The following is a 17,193-nucleotide window of genomic DNA, read 5'->3' as shown; positions in this document are numbered from 1 at the left end:
ACTTGGGCATCGCATCACCGTACCTTCTCCTCTCCTGTCAGAATTTGAGCTTCTCCCCAAGAAACAGGAATATTAGCCATACCCTTCCCCGTTTTTTTAATAAAAAACACTGAAGTATGAGTTCCTTCCAAGTGTGGCAACATCTCGTCCATGTACACCAAAACCAGTTAAACAATGACATTCTCAGTGAGGATGTGGCTTTAGTGATTTTGTTTTAATTGTTTCTTTTCCAGAAGCATTGTCTCCCATAGACTAGATTTCTGCAGCTCGGAATTAGTGGCTTTGCTGCAGCCTGCGAGAGCTACTCAAAAAAAAAAAAAAAAAAAAAAAAAGTAGCTCAGTCGGGCTCAGGGACAACTTGAAGCTCCCCAGAACGAGCAATTCATTGCAGCTGTAATCATCATTTTATATTATACAACTTGCGAATGCCCATTCCCGCCTCTTCTGGTGTCTCGTTTTATATCCCCGTGCAAAGCTGTCACACACCCCACCATCTTAAACGGAAAGTTTAATGTGCAGATATCAGGGATGCGTAATGTAAACCATACCACCAAACATATTATGAATATATTGCTCTTCTTAAAAATGCTTGTTGGTTTTTCATACTACAGTATTGACTAACTGTCTGTGTTTGATGTATGGTTTACCAGCCTGATGTAGACTTATGGTTAGAGCTTAACTTGTTAGTTCTGCTTTTGCAGCCAATTCAGAATAACTACAGATGCCCCAAGATATTAAAATTGACTGCTCAAATGGACTCAGTGTGGGAGTTTCATTGGTTTTAAATTGATAACAGCTGAAAGAGTGAATGATTAAAGCTGTATATGGGCATAGTATGCAGCTCCTTTGTACAAGCTCTCGTGAACAGAATCCACTGTATGGGAATTGCCTTTGTTCTAATAAAAGATAGTTCTGAACAATTGTTAGTTTGAATTTTTAAATGATGAAACAAGAGCATTTCAGGAGCCTATAGAGGAAATAATTCCTGAGAAACTGGAATGACTCTGAGAAGATAAAGTGGATTTCTATTCAGAGGGGAGCATTTAAAGTTAAGTAGCATTCCATAAGGTGGTAATTGTGTCTATTTCCCAGGCATTTGAGTTAAATAAGCTGGATAGGAAACATAAACTGTCATAACAGGAGGTTAGGGGTGTTGCGTACATCTTTTTTTTTTTTTTCAAGTCATAAAAGACGAAGTTTTGAAGGGCCTTATCACAAATAAATCAAACAAAGGATTTTTTTGCTTCTTTTATCCCTTTGGAAGCAGTTCTTATTTTTTGAAAAAATTGTTCTGGATAGTTTCCCCTCAAACTAGTTTTAAAATATGTATACACACCTATAAAAGAATAAGCGAACGATATTTTAATCTTAGTTACACATAAATCTAGTTTACAAAAGTTAGTAATTTGCCATTCCTACAATTCCTCGTTTTCAAAATCCTGCACAAACAAAGCTTAACTGAGTTTTCCTCAGCTCTCCCTGTGACCTCTAAGAGCGCAAATATAGCAGTGTAACTACTTCCATTCCCATGTTTATGTACAGAAACAGATTCAGTAAAAAATCAATTGACTGGAGAGAGTCATGGAGTTTGCGGTTCAGGAGTACCCAGAATTCAGAGTATTTGGATGACTCATGAGATCATGTACTTATAAATGCTCATGAATTTCTAGAAGGGGAAAAAAGAAACTCATAGCTGTTGTGTGTCATTGTTTTACCACAATTTCTTTTGATGCCCAGCAACTACCAATGCTGATTTTCTGCCCCTTCCATTCAAGGCAATCCTGAGTGCCTATTTTCTAAAGAAAAGATATGTTAAAGCTTAATTGCTTGATACAAGATGTGATTATATCCATATACTGAAAGTTACATAAAATGAGGTTAAACATTTTGCTGAAGATACAGAATCTGCAACCCAGAAAAGAAGTAATGGCCTAGGTGAGAACTGCGAAATAGTTTCCAGTCTTTTTTAAATCTCCTCTCCCCACCCTCCCCCGGAACACCAAGTATTCTGCACTCATACTGGGGTTTGAAAGACTAACTACAAAATAATCCTGGAAGTTGGTTATAAAGTGGTTGTAATAGAAAAGAGAAACTGCTGAACACTCACGCATTATTTTTGTTTCAGTTCTGCATGTATTGCCATCTAACCACACTGCAGTTATTTGCCTGTTTTGCTTCTGAAATTGTTTACAAGTGTCTTTGTCCACCAAATAACATACATTTTTACTTCTTTTTAACATAATTTACATCGGGGACCATTCCATATTATGCAAAGAATTTGACAGGTCTTTGCTAAAATTTTAAAAAAACAATTAAGATGTCAAAGGAGGAAATGCTAGTACATTTTAATCATAAATCTCTGTATGTATAATTACCACTGAAGGCAGCTATAAATGTTTTATGAAGAAAATGTAACCAGACTGTGCTTTGTCAGAAACATAACCCCAAAACATGTAACAGACTGTTCGCTAATGCTTAACGCCACACATGCACACAACCTTCTTCAGTGTAGTTCTGTGAACCCAGAACTCTATCCCTTCTGCAGCCGAAACTCCAGCTAACTTAAATTCAGGCTTTGATGTACTTTACCAGAATGCAGATGACATGCATTGGGAGGTGCTGGAATAAACTTCTCTGATACATATCAAGAAGCGCAAACTATCCCATGCACCCCACCTGGTTTCCCTGATTCATCCCTACTCTGGGGTATTAGGAAAGAAAAGGCAAACGAGTTGCTCTTGAAACCTAAGCTTAGTAAGAAATCGTGGTGATTAACAATAGGAAGGTGAAGCTCCTCGCAAAGTAGAAAAGAAACAAATGGGTTTTGTCTGTTAATGAGAAAAAGGTGTGCTGCTTGGAGGAAAAAGCACCCAGGCTGATGGTGGTGGAAGATCACTGGGCTGCATCAAAAGCAGGGCGGCCAGCAGGGCCAGGGAGGGGATTCTGCCCCTCTACTCCGCTCTGGTAAGACCCCCCTGTAGTGTTGTGTCCAGCTCTGGGACCCTCAGCACAGGAAAACATGGACCTGTTGGAGCGGGTCCAGAGGAGGGTCATGAAGATGGTCAGAAGGCCGGAGCACCTCTGCTATGAGGACAGGCTGAGAGAGCTGGGGTTGCTCAGCCTGGAGAAGAGAAGTCTCTGCGGAGACCTTATAGCCCCTTCCAGTACCTAATGGGGCTCCAGGAAAGATGGGGACAGACTTTTTAGCAGGGCCTGTTGCTATTGGACAAGGAGTAATAATGGCTTTAAACTAAAAGAGGGAAGATTTAGACTAGATGTAAGGAAGAAATGTTTTACTCTGAGGGTGGTGTTACACTGGCCCAGGTTGCCCAGAGAGGTGGTAGATGCCCCATCCCTGGAGGTGTTCAAGGCCCGTTTGGATGGGGCTCTGAGCGACCTGATCTGGTTGAAGGTGTCCTTGCTCAGTGCAGGGGGGTTGGACTAGATGACCTTTAATGGTCCCTTCCAACCCAAATTATTCTTTGACTATGGAGGAAATATCCAGACCCACAGGAGCTGTAGAGGACAGTGGGAGCTCCTGCTGTTCTGCAAGTGAGCGTGCTTGTTGGATTTGCTGTGCAGAGCCCAGGCTTGTGCTAGCACTCTTCAGCTATCTATACAAAACTTTACAAAGCCTATTTCCAAAACAGAGTACTCTGTTGAATTGCTATATGGAGACTGTCTCTTCGGATAAATGATGATAGTACACTCCTATTGTTTGAGCATTTAACTGGCTCCTATTGAGTAGTTTCTCTCATCTGTTTGATTCATTTTGATTCTAGCTGACAACGTCCCCACTACTGATTGCTCTTTTCATAATTTCTCAAACATATAGAATGGAAATGAAGTGGAGGAAGCTAATTAGTAATCTAGGAGTTTAACCTGCTTATACAAATATGTTTTAAGGTCAACATTCAAAGTTACTGAAGACTTTAAAATCATAATAACTTAAACGTAGCACTATCTACTTAAATGATTAGTCATGAAAGAAACAACACAAATCAAGTTAAACTTGGTCTAAGATTCAATCCTCATCAAAAGACAACTAGTACATTCTATTTTTTAAACGGGTAACTTGGTGGCATGAAAAAAAACTCTCGTAAAGATGAGATGAAATTATACAAAGTCCTAATGATGCAAAATAATGAAGCCCTTGCATCCCTACAGTACTCTATGGCAAGAGTGAAACTCTAAGTGCAGAAGAGACAGGCTGCCTGACAATAGGATTTTCAAGGTTGGACCATCAGTTAATATCATGGAGGATTTGGATTCAACAAGACATTGAGCTGTAACTCTAGAACGGCCTTCACTTTTTTACGGCAGGTCCAAGCAAACTCCAGAGACCTCCAAGCCTTAGAAAGGTCAAGGTCAAGGTCTAATTGGCAACTGAAACTTGAGCCCAGGGGAAGTATCCGAGTGCTAACGGGCAGCAGGTTTTATTATTATACTTGGTTATTATATATATAATATATATATTATTATATATAATATTATATATTATTATTATATTTGGTTCTGTGGCAGGAGTTAACAACCACTAGGACTCAGAAAGGATTTTTTTTCCAACTTTGTCTGTCCGTCTTCAATAGCTGAGTTTTTAATTAATATGCAAGCTCAGAAGAGAGAAAAATCCCACTACTAATAATATGTCTTAATGTATTTTCCTCTTTTTTTTTTTTTTTTCAAACGTAGACCAAATTTTTGGCTCCCATTTGCACTTGGTTTGTGAACATGAGAAATCTACAGTCCCCCAGTTTGTAAGACTGTGTATAAAAGCTGTTGAAAAAAGAGGTGAGTACCTTAATATTTAACACTATTTTTTTTCTCCGTCAATAATCAAAACTTTAACCTTGTAACTCTGCTCGAATTGCCAGGGTAGACAGGCAGTCCCATTTATAATATAGTTATGAACTGAACTATATCACATTCTGTATCTTCATTTTCTTTATATGATAAGACACTAATAGAACCGATTCGTGATGATTATTCCTTATATTTTGTTTGACATGTTGTTGGTTTAGTCTTTCTCTGGGTAAGCAAATGCTAAACATCAATAAAATGTCAGTAACCTTCATTCTGAAGTCTCTGGTGAGTGTAATGCCAATACTTTTTCCTAAGTCCTGAACTGTATTCAACCAAAATAAATGTTATTCTAGTGTGGCCATATTTTTTTTTTTACCGTGTGCAGGTGTCTAATTTTTACAGTTATTTTTTAAAAAAACATAAAATTGTAAGAATATTGGAACGAGTATTCATCCTCATTAAAAGTTTTGATTCATTTAATAAGAAGGGTTTTCATGGTATAAAAAAATGTGTTTAACTCCGTTGCCTGCCTTCCTTTCTTCAGAGTGTATCTTCTCTCATTGAAGGTCATTTTCTTTGGAAGGTACATGCGGTAGATGCAGAATCTTAAAATGTATTGTATAAAAATGTGAGGCTTCATCACCATCTGTTACAAGTTTACAACTTGTTCCAGGGATCTGGGGAAACATATATCTTGCAAAAGATAGAAAATTTATTTTCAGAATAAGGCTGGATGAACCCATTGTCACCGCTATATACCGGAGTCTTAGAACAAGAGAACCAATGAAAAATAAAAAGATACTTAGACCGTTAACCACAAAGGAAAAAGCTATTTTAATTCCACCATTGTTACCTGGGTTTATAGAGAAAGGTGCAATAAAACTACCCTGGAGTTTCAAACTCTGGGAAATTCATGCTTTAATTATATAGCAAAGAGAGCACTGGGATATTATTATTCCCAGAATGGTTGGCAGGAAGTCAGAGACTAACAAACTGGGGATCGTTCGGTAGGGGGAGATAGTAGCATTGGTTTTTTGGAGGAGGGCTGGAGGCTGGATAAAAAAAGAGACAAAGAAAGGGGAGAAATGTGTGAAGTGACTATTAATAGAGGAGGAATTGTGAGGAGAAATTCAGAACGTGAAAAGCAAAGGCAGAGATTAGATTATAGAAATGCCACGCCACGCAGAACATGTCTAATTGACTCTTCGGTTACGATCTTAGCACAGGTTCTCCAAAAGATGCACTAGATATTTCATAGATGCATTGTGGTATCTGACCGCTCCTCTAGGAGAAGTGAGGCCAGAGGTCTCCGCGCTGCCGAACTGTAATAGGAAAATCCAAGAAAACTAATGAGATGTTTATTGTCTGTGTGATTATCAGAGAAGTGTTCACGGAAGAAAAATGAAAATATCACTGTTTCTTCAGAGGAGTTCATGCTTCGGAGTATTGCATTATTGTTCTTGTGTTTCCTTCAAGCTTGCTGTGACTTAGAGAAGTCTACCCCTTGTAGTTAGTCTAGTATGTAAATAAAAGCTCATCGTATGGCATGAGATAAAAATTTCATTTTATCTCTGTATTTATGAGTTTATATTTGAGATAGAGTTTTTTCTATTATTATTTTCTTGGATTAAGATGCTTGCATTTGCTCACATTCTATTTACTCAAAGTGTTGTTTTTACTAAGTTCTGGCATAAACTATCTCAGGACAGCAGTAATTTATGTGAAGCTAAGTCCAATGTTTATGCAAGCTTCTGATGACATTTTATACCGGGGTTGGTATTAGGAAGCAGTATGTGGAGGTGCCAAGTCTCCCGGCATGGCTGAGACTCAACAGATCTGAAGCCCTCCTCTTAATGGCCAGATACGCCTCCAGCCAAGATACTCAACTGCAGAGTCATGGGAAATACTTATGTACCAATTATGGGAAAGGCACATTTAATGAAAACTGTATGTTTACTTTCATAGTCTTAGTAAGATGGCCTAGATACTCGGTACAGCTGGCATATTGGCTGTTGTAGAAAAGCTTTTTTTCCTATTTAGAAAATATATCATCTACATACTGTAACTGTACCAAAAATGTTACTTGTGTGCTTCATTTAAGATAAAGGATTATTAGGCAAAAGTACCTTAGGAGACTGACTCTAAATGTTACTTACAAAACATTCATACTTTGCTGAACTGTTGTGTTCTTATTTATCAACTCATGATTTTAATTAAGACTTACCTATTGATTTTCTACTTTTTTTATTATTATTGTTTTTAAAATGTTATCACTGTGCACAGTTAGAAAGTCTAGCGGTGATCTGAATAAACCATATTAATTAGTCCATTTTCCCATGTAGATGAGGTTACATACAATAGCCAACTGTAGTAATATTCTACCACAGATTAAAAATGTAGAGTGTCATTAACTGTTGGCAGGATTTCCTGTTTAGTTACACTATTTTTAAATGAATATCTGCATTGAAATCAAAGGAATTATTCTGAAATTATTTTGCTGCATCAGATTTTGGTCATTTATCCCTTAGGCTACTGTTCGCTTTTTCACCATTTCAGGACAGAGGTGCTTTATAAGGTTTAGTCTAGAAATTCTCACACCATAATGCGTATTTATTTATCTGACAAGGATTCACTTGTTCAAGAGTGAATTCCATCTTTTCAGACTCTTTTGCTATTTGTAGTTATTGAAATAGGACTGGGAGGCAGAAGGTCTTTCTACATTTACTCAGCCGTCTTGCAGAGATGGTAGTGGAGTTTAACAAAGAAAGTCAATAAAAATGTGCCCGTTCTTGTAAACTTGCAAGGCAATTGTCACATTAATTCTAAGTTTTTATTTATTTTTTTTTAAGTGAGCTCAGGTTTTTCCTTCATTCTTCCTGCATTATTTATTCATTCATAATTTTTGATGAACTTCTTGTCTGGAGTATTTAGCTACACAGACCTGTGCAACTAAAGTCGATAGCATCTCAGCGAAGAGCGTTGCGCCCTTGCTATCCGATGCAATATTCTAAACAGAAAAAAAAACCTCTCATGTGTTATGATGTGACCTGGCGAGGCTAAGAGAATAATTCTGTACCGTGCAATGATCGGATGGAGGAAGTACAGCGGCTGCTCAAAGATTTCTAGAACTTCTTCACTTTCGACTTTTTCAAGGACTCGGACAGAAAGTTTTTCATGGGGCAGTGTATTACTTGGAGTTTTCTGCATAGTCTTTTACTTTGCCATCAACACCTACCTTGGACGTACCTCAGGCTTTTCTGGGGCTATCGTCTGTTGAGTTGCTTTTTTTGATCTGTATTCCACGCTTTTTCTTGTTCCCAGACGGCATCTGATAGGTAGCCCCGACCGGCCCTGGGGTGAGCGGTGCAGCGAGGAAGGCCTGGGACAATCCTCCCAGTGTACTATAACCCACACGCTGTGCGCTCCTGCCAAGGGTGGGGCCCATTGCAAGATTTTTTGGTGTTTCTAGGCCAGATATTATTTCCAGTCATTTCTTGAGTCGCCTATTTATTTTGTTATCCATGACCCTTTAAAAGCGCTGGCTGGGTTGGAGTTTTTTTTGCATTTTTTTTTTTTAAATATGTGAAAGGCATGAATAGAATGCATTAAAAAAATAAAAATATCAGTCTGCATTGTACCTAAACAAAATGCCATCCAGTATTTCTCATCGTAATGTTTTATCGTGTGAAAACAGCCTGATACTAAACTCTTTTCCAGGGATGATCATTTGTCTGTGTGTCTAATGACAGAGTAAATGAACACCCCGAGCAGTCAGCATCCTAAACCTATCGAGGGTATCCAGTGTAGTTTAGGTTTTGTAAAGGAATACAGTACTAATGCTCCAGGGAAATATAATTTAACTTTCATCTCTCTTTGGAAACGTCCTTCATTTTCTCCCTCCGTTCCCAAATCCGCGTTAGTGTTCTCAAATCAGTCTAAATGCCTTGCAAAATGACACTGCAGGCAGCAAAGCTGACGATTACAGGTACTGTTTCCATTCTAAACTGGACATTGCAGACATTGTTTTCTGTTGCTGTTCTTGGAGCACAGGATGCTCTGACAGGAATGATACACAAAATTACATATTTGATTCAATGCCTAAAAGCCACCCTGGGATCCATAACCTTGCTTAAAGATTTAAGAAAGACCTTTAGTCCACTTCTGAGAAGGTTCTTAGCTTAGAAAACTTTATCTTTCAACTTTACTTCTTAGCAGCTGTTATGTTTTTTTGCTGTCGTTTGTTTGACAGGATCCAGTTATAGGTTCCGATGTCTGTTTAAAGAAACAGGGAGGTTGTTGGCTTTAAAATTCCCTTACTGCTTGTGTGTTCAACATTTTCCCAGGCTTTTCTACATAGTTTGCCAAGTAAAGGGACTGACCTTTTGTAGCAAACACTTTTTCATTTCTAAATGCTCACTTTGATTTTTGTCCCATTTTATGCTCATTCCAAACTGTTTACAACCCACTAAAAATGACTGTGAATTATATGTTTGTGTAATGGATTCCTTTTGTGGTCGGAGTGGAATGTTTACTTTGAACAATTAGTTATCTTCGGGCAGATTATAGTGACCTGAAAAAAGAATGGCTAAAATTATTATAGTACCTTAACTATTTCCTTTTGTTATCTTCTCTGTTTGTTCAATGTATTATTTACTGGGTTTCGTTGCTCTGAGCCCCAGTGCACAAATCACGTTAAATAAGAGCAGTAACAAAGAAAAAGCCCTGAGCGTAGGACTCTTGGGTTTGGGGTAGGAGGGGGTACGCTAGCGAGACTTCAGAAGTGACCATCAGGCACTGAGAGGTCGGGTGTGCAATTTTAAGAAGACACGGTTTTGAAAGCTTTTGTGGTCTGAAAATCAGATTTCTTAAAGGTGGCCACAGTTTGACACCCCAAAGCGCCTAAAATCAAGACTCAGTTTGGCTTTCATGTCCACGGCCGCGGTTTGATTACGCAGAATGTTGTTGCAGAACGGCACACAGGCGGAGCCTCGTGCCGCAGAATATTCAGTGCTTAAGGAAGAAAATGTCTGTATGGGCAAAGATAAAGTACCTTATGGGATGTAGTAAAGCAATACAGTCATCCCAATGAAGAGAAATGAAGATAAAAATGGTATTTTAAACTACCTCACCTCCCAAATGCCATACTGCCCTGTAACAGAAGGTTGTGTCCCTTTCATCAGTTTTATCTCTTAATCTAAAAGCTAAAGTGCAGCTAAAAGCACTTTAAAACCTATTTATTAAAAAAAAAAAAAAAAAGAAAAAGAAAGTGATATTTCATTACCTTCTAAATCATACACCGCTGAAAAGGCAGTCAGTGTTCTGGTAGGAAGTTTACATAGGGGAGAGTTCACTTATCTTAAGGAGTTAGGCAAAGGGGAAATGAGTTTTAAAAATACAAAGTATTGTGAATATATTGATATAGCTAGGGAAAAAAGTGAGTTTTTAAAACAGTTTAATGTTATCTCATTTTCTAACGGAAGAAAACACTGCAGAAAAATTGAAAAAAAAAAATATAGCAAATACCTCCTAAAGCTGCTGGCTGCCATGCTGGGATCACTGACTTTGGGACGGTGTAGTTAGCGGGTTATAGGAGCACAGTGAGGATGGCAGAAGACATGAGTCCTGTGCAGCCAAGATATGCATTGACAGCCCCTGTATACAACCTCTAGCATCTTATATCGCTACATGTATTGTAATATTCCTTATTATTAGATTTGTGTTCATCAACTTGCTTCTCCAGGGTGTATTTAGCTTAAGCAATATCTTTTATGGATTTGGTTCTCAAAAATACTCCAGTCCCATTCCTGAGGACTTGAAGAAGGCAGTCGGAATGTACAGGGTAGTTTTGCCAGAGTATGTCCACCACCATCTTCGAGCTGCCATGAAACGTACAGTGTTCCTGGGCTACTTCCCAGCACGATTAGATCAAACCCATCAGCCGGTGGCATAAAGGATTTGTTCTGGCAAGGTTTCCTTGAGAAGAAGGGAAACCTCAGGAGACTGACCTATCCTGTGCAGTTTTATATTTCTGTCTGAGTGAGGGATTATTCTCCAACAGCACTTGGCCCTTCAATAACCGCTGAAATATATTTTATTCGTGTTTTCTCTCTATCGTATCTTTTAGCATATTTCTATCCTCAGAGCAAGAAAGTGTTCATGAATAGCTGTTTGTTTCCTACAAGCTCATTCACTGATTTTCAGTAGTTATCCTCCTCTGGAAAGGTATTTTCCAAACTTTTTTTTTCCTTCTCCTAGGCCTACGCATGCTTCTTTGCTTACTCTGATATAATTTTACATACTGTTTCCAGTGGCTTTAAAATTCAGTACCCTGAAAGTACAGAGATCATATTGCTCCACCAAATGATCTGAGCTCCCAGTTCTGCTAATTTTGTACTGTTCATTCTTTCCCACTTTGGGATAATCTATTATACTTGGATCCAGGCACGCACTAAAAGCTAATACTTCCATGAAGAATGTGTAATTTGTACTGTTTAGCTTGTGATGAGATTCCTGAAGTCTTTTTATGATTCTGTCTTGTTCCAAGGAGGCTTCTGCTCCCAACTTTTATATGCGCTGAAATTTTTAAAAAAAAAAAAAAAAAAAAAAAAGGGAGAAGCAAAACAAACTGATAGGAAAAAAAAATTACACACAAATATCCAGCAGTTCAGCAGATAAAGCCTTTTTCCAGGGAATTCTAGTGCGCTGAAGAAAACTGTTTCTGAGGGCATTGAACTATGTTTACTTTAAAGTGGCCAACAAGCATAAAATTAAACATACAGATGACTGCAATACAAACCAACAAAGTTCTGAGAAAAGCCCTTGCAAGTTTGTGATTTAAAATGTCTGGCTTTTTTTTTTTTTTTTTAAATTATTATTGTTATTCTTTAGAGCAGAAATTAAGAGTGGTTGAATTTAGTGCAAACATATTGGCAAGCTTTCCTCAACCATTTCTGTCTTCAGGCTCAGGCAATCCCGCTACAGCCACCTTTCTTAGAGTAGGAGCCAGTTAATAGCGTTGTGCAAGGTCCAAGTCGGAATTGGCTCTGAAGGGTATTCACTCTGGGGCCTCTGTGTCTGCTAGAAAGCCACATTCTGAGTTAGAAAAAATATCAAGAAGTGTCAACAGGAAACATCACGGAAGGGCATACAAGACAAATTAGAGAAAAGGAGACAACAGCAGAAAAAAAAAAAAAAAAAAGAAAGAGAAAAAAAAAAAAGCCTTGCAATGAAAAAAAAAGCCTTGCAATGACAATGCACAAAAGAGAATAAATATATATTTGAAAAATTTGACTGTGAGTTGGTTAGAAGAAGAGAAAGCCGTTACGAAAGGCAGGCATTTGAACCAGTTGCAGCCTTCGTCGTAGTTACCTGATACCTGTTTCATTGATTAATCTGTTCCAGAGAAATGTATCCATTTCTATGAAAAAAAGGGGGATTTGTATTTTAAGCCTTGCCAGTAACAACAAGCAGACACTCAGTGTGCACCAGAGTAACATTTACAATGCCTGGGCCAAATTCATGCCTTGTGTAATTTTATTGCTTTTACTGGAATTACACCAGAGATGAGTTTGGCCTTTTGCCTTTTTCTAGCATTGTATAATATATCTATTAGTGAACATGTAGAAGGAAACAGGGCATTTTGTCTTCAGAATTTTCCATAAAATTATTTTCAATAGGCTTAATAAATAAAATAAACCACTTAACCTATGAAACAAAAAAGAATCAACCAACGTTTGCTAGATATTGAAATAATGTTAATATGCTTTGTAAATCAAGTAGCTGACATTTGTACTCCCTGAAACAAAAAAGTCCAGAGAAATTGAAAGCCAGCTGAGTGTCTCTGGTGCTTACTCCGTGCCAATGAGAAAATGAAGGTCCTGACATACCCCCTGGTCAGAGTCAGATTCAGGGAAGCTCATGCATGAGGGTATCCACCTCCTAGCCATGAACAAGATAAAAAGATAGATACAAAACCCCTCTCTTTTCCTCCTGAATAAACCGAGGATGCGAGGCGCTATGCCCTAGTACAGTACACATGCCATCACAGACGAGGAGCTGGCAGTATTTCCACTGCAAACCCCATTTAGTCAGACTTTACAGTTCAGCCATTAATAGAACACTTTGGGCTAACACTTGACAAAATGAATCTTGGCCTAGAGGAGTTATTCACATACACACACGAAAAAAAGAAGTTAAGTCCGCTAAGTTCCTTTAGGGGAAAAAAAAAAAAAGACGTAGTTGTAGTTTCAGATTCTTTCAGCATCCCTGTTTCTTAAAAATAAAGTTATGGTTTTTAAATAAAATTATGAAGGCATAATTCCACAATGTAGACTAATTGCTTTTCCTGTGGAAAAAAAAAAATAAATTACTACAACTAAGCTATATTTTTTCAAAAAAGTTTTACAGCAATAAAAGAAAACACAAAAAAAGAAGTTTTGCTGTCCGCATGCAACACTATGGGGTCAGTTTAAAAAAACCCCTCTCCTTTTTTTTCTGCCTGCAATTCAAGGGAGCAAATAACTGCAGTCGTATTTTATTACTTCAATTATTTGCTGTAGCAGCTTGTGTTACATCAGTGCTTTAACCATATAATATAGCAGTCTAATGGGATTGATACCTAAGTGAGAGAAATCCTCCCAACAGAAAGCTTCAGGAGCAAGGCAGAGGGCAAAGCAAGAGGGCAGCTTAAAAAGGAGGCTTTATCTTAAGGTTTCCTCTTCTTTAAGAGACAATTTTTTAGCTCCTTTTACTCCCCTGAATTTATGAAACTGGTGTTGTTAGCAATCTAGTAACTGAATTGTCCCTAAATTGGCTACTGCGTGATAAACCCCCCAAGGAATTGACAAGTCTTTTAAAGATCTCCAGTTGTATATTCGCTTAGCAGATCGTTTTATTGTAACCAGGATCCTCACAGATCATGGATGTAATTATATAGCAAACCAACTTCTTTTTGTCTTCGCGCCGGCAAACAATGCTCCCTGCTTTGGGAGGAATGACATCTATGTAAATGAGAGCAAAATGTGGCCATTTTGTTTTGTAACACAACAGAACCGTATCACTTGGATCTTGAGCAGCTCCGGCCAGGCTCATCCCGCTCTCTCTTCATGATTCCTTCAGGCACCTTTTCTATTTTTTTTTTTTTTGGTGTCAGAGATGATGCATTTCAAATAATTGAAATTCCTGGGAAACAGCTATTGCTGTTAGAAACTGCTTTTTCATGTTTATTCTGCTTTGTAATGGATATAGGTTATTTCAGTCTATAATTCCCGCTCTACTGATACCAGCCTCTGTCCACCAAAACAGACAGAGACTTCTCTTAAGGACCTGAATAGACCTGGTTTGTGGTCAATAGTTGTTCCTTACAGTTAAGGAAATGCTTCAGCGTTTGTTGGATCGGGGCCTTAAGCTTTATGTACTTGGACCAGAAATGTAAATATCCAGTTTTCCTTTCAGGATTTAAAAACAAAGAACAAGAACTTGTTCGGTTTCCCAGATTATGGGACATTTCCAGGTGACACTGAGGCTGCAAACCGAGGGTAAGGTGACGGGTCTTCTCTGAGGTGTCTTCATTCAGAAAACAAGAAAGTCCTCAAAAGACAGAAATAGGCTATTCCATGCCTCTTCCCCCCATCCCCCCAGGAAAAATTTCCCCCAATATTTCGAGCCATATGTTCAGATTTATCAGCCCTGAACTGACATGGTGTTACGTGACATAACACACCAAAGTAGCGGCCACCAAATGGCTTTCCTGTGCCAGCAGTAACCACACAATGGTGTTGGAGGTACCACAACTTTTTGTTTACTTAGAAATGAAATCATTTTGATGAGTGTATGGTATCAGTTAGCAAGTGTTGAGTTCTTTATGGTGATACTGCTCATGTTGACTTAAATGGAAAACGGATCAGCTCAGAAATCTTTAATAAGAAAAGTTTCTTAGTGTACTTGTAGCGATGCCCTGTGGAGCCACTAGAACTAAAAATCTGTCAGCATACTTGGTAGAAACTTTGTTTCATGGTTCTCTAACTCATATGATTGAGATTAAAGGGAACAAAATCTTGGCACATAGTTTGGCAGTCGAGAAGCATTCCTCTGTTTGTGTGTAGATGTGTGTGTGTGTGAGACAGAGAGGCAGAGAGAGGGGGAAATTTAGCAGCCACTCATTCGGTGTTAAATTATCAGGTGCTACATATTTTTAATAAACCTTAGTAGAGAGATAAGATACATCCTCTTCTAACGAAAACTGCTTTCGCTTAGCCTGTAAACTGAACTTTGAACGAGCTGAGCATCGACTCTAACCACTGAAAGCCAAACCATTCAAATCCTCCAGACCAGCTAAACCGTAAAAGCCAGGCTTGAACCCAAACGGGAAGGTGGAAGACGCTTTAGGCAGTCAAGTTTTCCTACTTTACTACTAAAATAGAGGAGCTCACAAACTATGGCTTTATTAATGCCCTGATCTACAACCTGTAGGACTATCCTCACGGCAGTGGCCACTCTCTGGTCGTAAATAGCACCGATCCAGTGGTGGAGCTTTTTGCCCAGGAGCACTTCTGCCATCACTAAGCAAAGACACGATGTTTTTAGATACTTTGCAAACAGTCACGAGATATTGAAGTTTGAAAAGTATCTGAGTTTGCACCCTAGAAATTGTTCACAATGGTTTCTTTTATTACCTCTATTTCGGTTGCATTTGTTGTATTTTGATATGTCGTACGTTAAAAGCGCAAAGCGCACAGCTTACAGTAACAGTTTGTGTTAGAAACTTTGCAACTGTCTTGGATGTCTCTATAGTAAATGTCATTAATAATTACTGGAATTTTCACCAAAGAAGGAAATTAGATATGGAAAACGCTGTATGCCAACTTCTCCTTTCTGAGCCTTCAGAAATACCAGAGGGTCTGTGTGAACCCTAGTAAAGGGGATGAGATTGGATTTCCACCTTCCTTACATCATTCTGTGCCACAGCCAGCATTAAGATACAAAGACAACGATTCAAATCAAAATTCTTCCTGTGGCTTCAAATTTTAAAATAATTATCTTGCATGAAAATATCAAATGATACTGATATTTATGCATTTACTTTACCCAAAATTCAGCTAACAGATATCCAATGCATTTCATTGCCAGTAACTAGGATTTTTCTTGCATTTCTTGGTTATATTATTTGTATTTCATTCTGATTTATTTTTTTTCATATTTCAAAGTAGAAAACAATTTGTTCCATTTCAGACTATACTTAAACAACATCTTTTCAGGAGTGCCTGAGCAATTCATACACAAGTTTTGTGCTATTTTAATGTAGTATACCATCCTATGCATGTCAAACCATAAAATGAGAACTATGGAGTTGCTTCTGTCAAAGTAATGAAGTATGCACTGGTCTCAAGTTTTCATACTTATCACTCTTTGTAACCCAGTTCAGGATTTTTATGGTTTCTGTAGATATCTTAACTACTTTTTTTTTGCTGAATATTGCACTGGTGGTGGTGGTTCGGATTTTGCCCAAATTAAATGGAGGCAGAAAAATATCTTTTAAGTTACCTGAACCTGTTTGGGGGCATTAAATGTAGTGGGAATGGCAATAAAAATAATATATATAACTGCAGAGTCCCACGATAAGTTGGGAAAGAAAATGGAAAAATATCTAAGCACGATAGGCTTCTGTCATACTAAAATGAATGTTTCAATATTTCCACATAGTTTTTTCAGTTTTTCCACATAATTTTTCATATTAAAATCAATGTTTCAATTTTTCCACACAGTCCAGTTTAATGTCACTGTCTCATAAGACTATATACAAGTTTTGCAAAAACAGGAAGGTTTTGCTCGCTTGTTGCACTAGAGGTTTATCACACAAAAAGAAGGTGTAAGAGCATTCAGTGGAATCCCATGACTTTAATTATTATTGTGTCTTTAAATATGTGCAGTGTACACTGGGAAAGATATTATTAAATTAAAAGTTATCTACATATATACATATACACACGCCTTTGTATTATCACATTTATATGTAAAACAGATATGCGATGCTAAGAATTCAGTAAGTTGGTGTCAGATAGCCGTATGAATACTTATCTTCCAAGAGAGCCTCTGGGTTTTCCACACAGGCATGGACTGTGACACCCGAAGGTGTCCGATAGTGTGCCTTAGACTAAAGAGTCTAATTTTTAAATGTTTTCTCCCACTTAAAGATAAAAAGCAAGCGCAGAGATAGATGCCCACAACGCGACGTGAATAAGCAAAGACGGCACGTGAGAGCCCAAACTCCATGTTTAGAGGAGGGTTCCGCACATTCCTTCTGTTAGAAACCCAGAACCCAGCGGGTCTAATTTCCAGCTGTAAGACACGGATCCAGCCTTCTGTGTCACGCAGTGAAACGAGTGCTACCAA

General features: G+C 38.1%; 1 protein-coding gene across 1 annotated transcript in view; it reads left to right on the top strand.

Annotated features, from left to right (window-relative positions):
- ARHGAP15 (Rho GTPase activating protein 15) overlaps positions 1 to 17,193 on the top strand; it is a 319,965-nt gene that overhangs the window by 184,078 nt on the left and 118,694 nt on the right. Inside the window, exon 9 of the mRNA XM_082483158.1 lies at positions 4,693 to 4,791. Coding sequence (XP_082339284.1) covers positions 4,693 to 4,791 — 99 coding nt within the window. The remainder of the gene's footprint in view (positions 1 to 4,692; positions 4,792 to 17,193) is intronic.

The sequence above is a fragment of the Vanellus vanellus genome, assembly GCF_965231255.1.
Source record: "Vanellus vanellus genome assembly, chromosome: 5".
NCBI classification, from domain to species: domain Eukaryota; kingdom Metazoa; phylum Chordata; class Aves; order Charadriiformes; family Charadriidae; genus Vanellus; species Vanellus vanellus.
The sequence above is the reverse complement of the archived record's forward strand: the minus strand, read 5'-3'. Positions and strand labels throughout refer to the sequence as shown.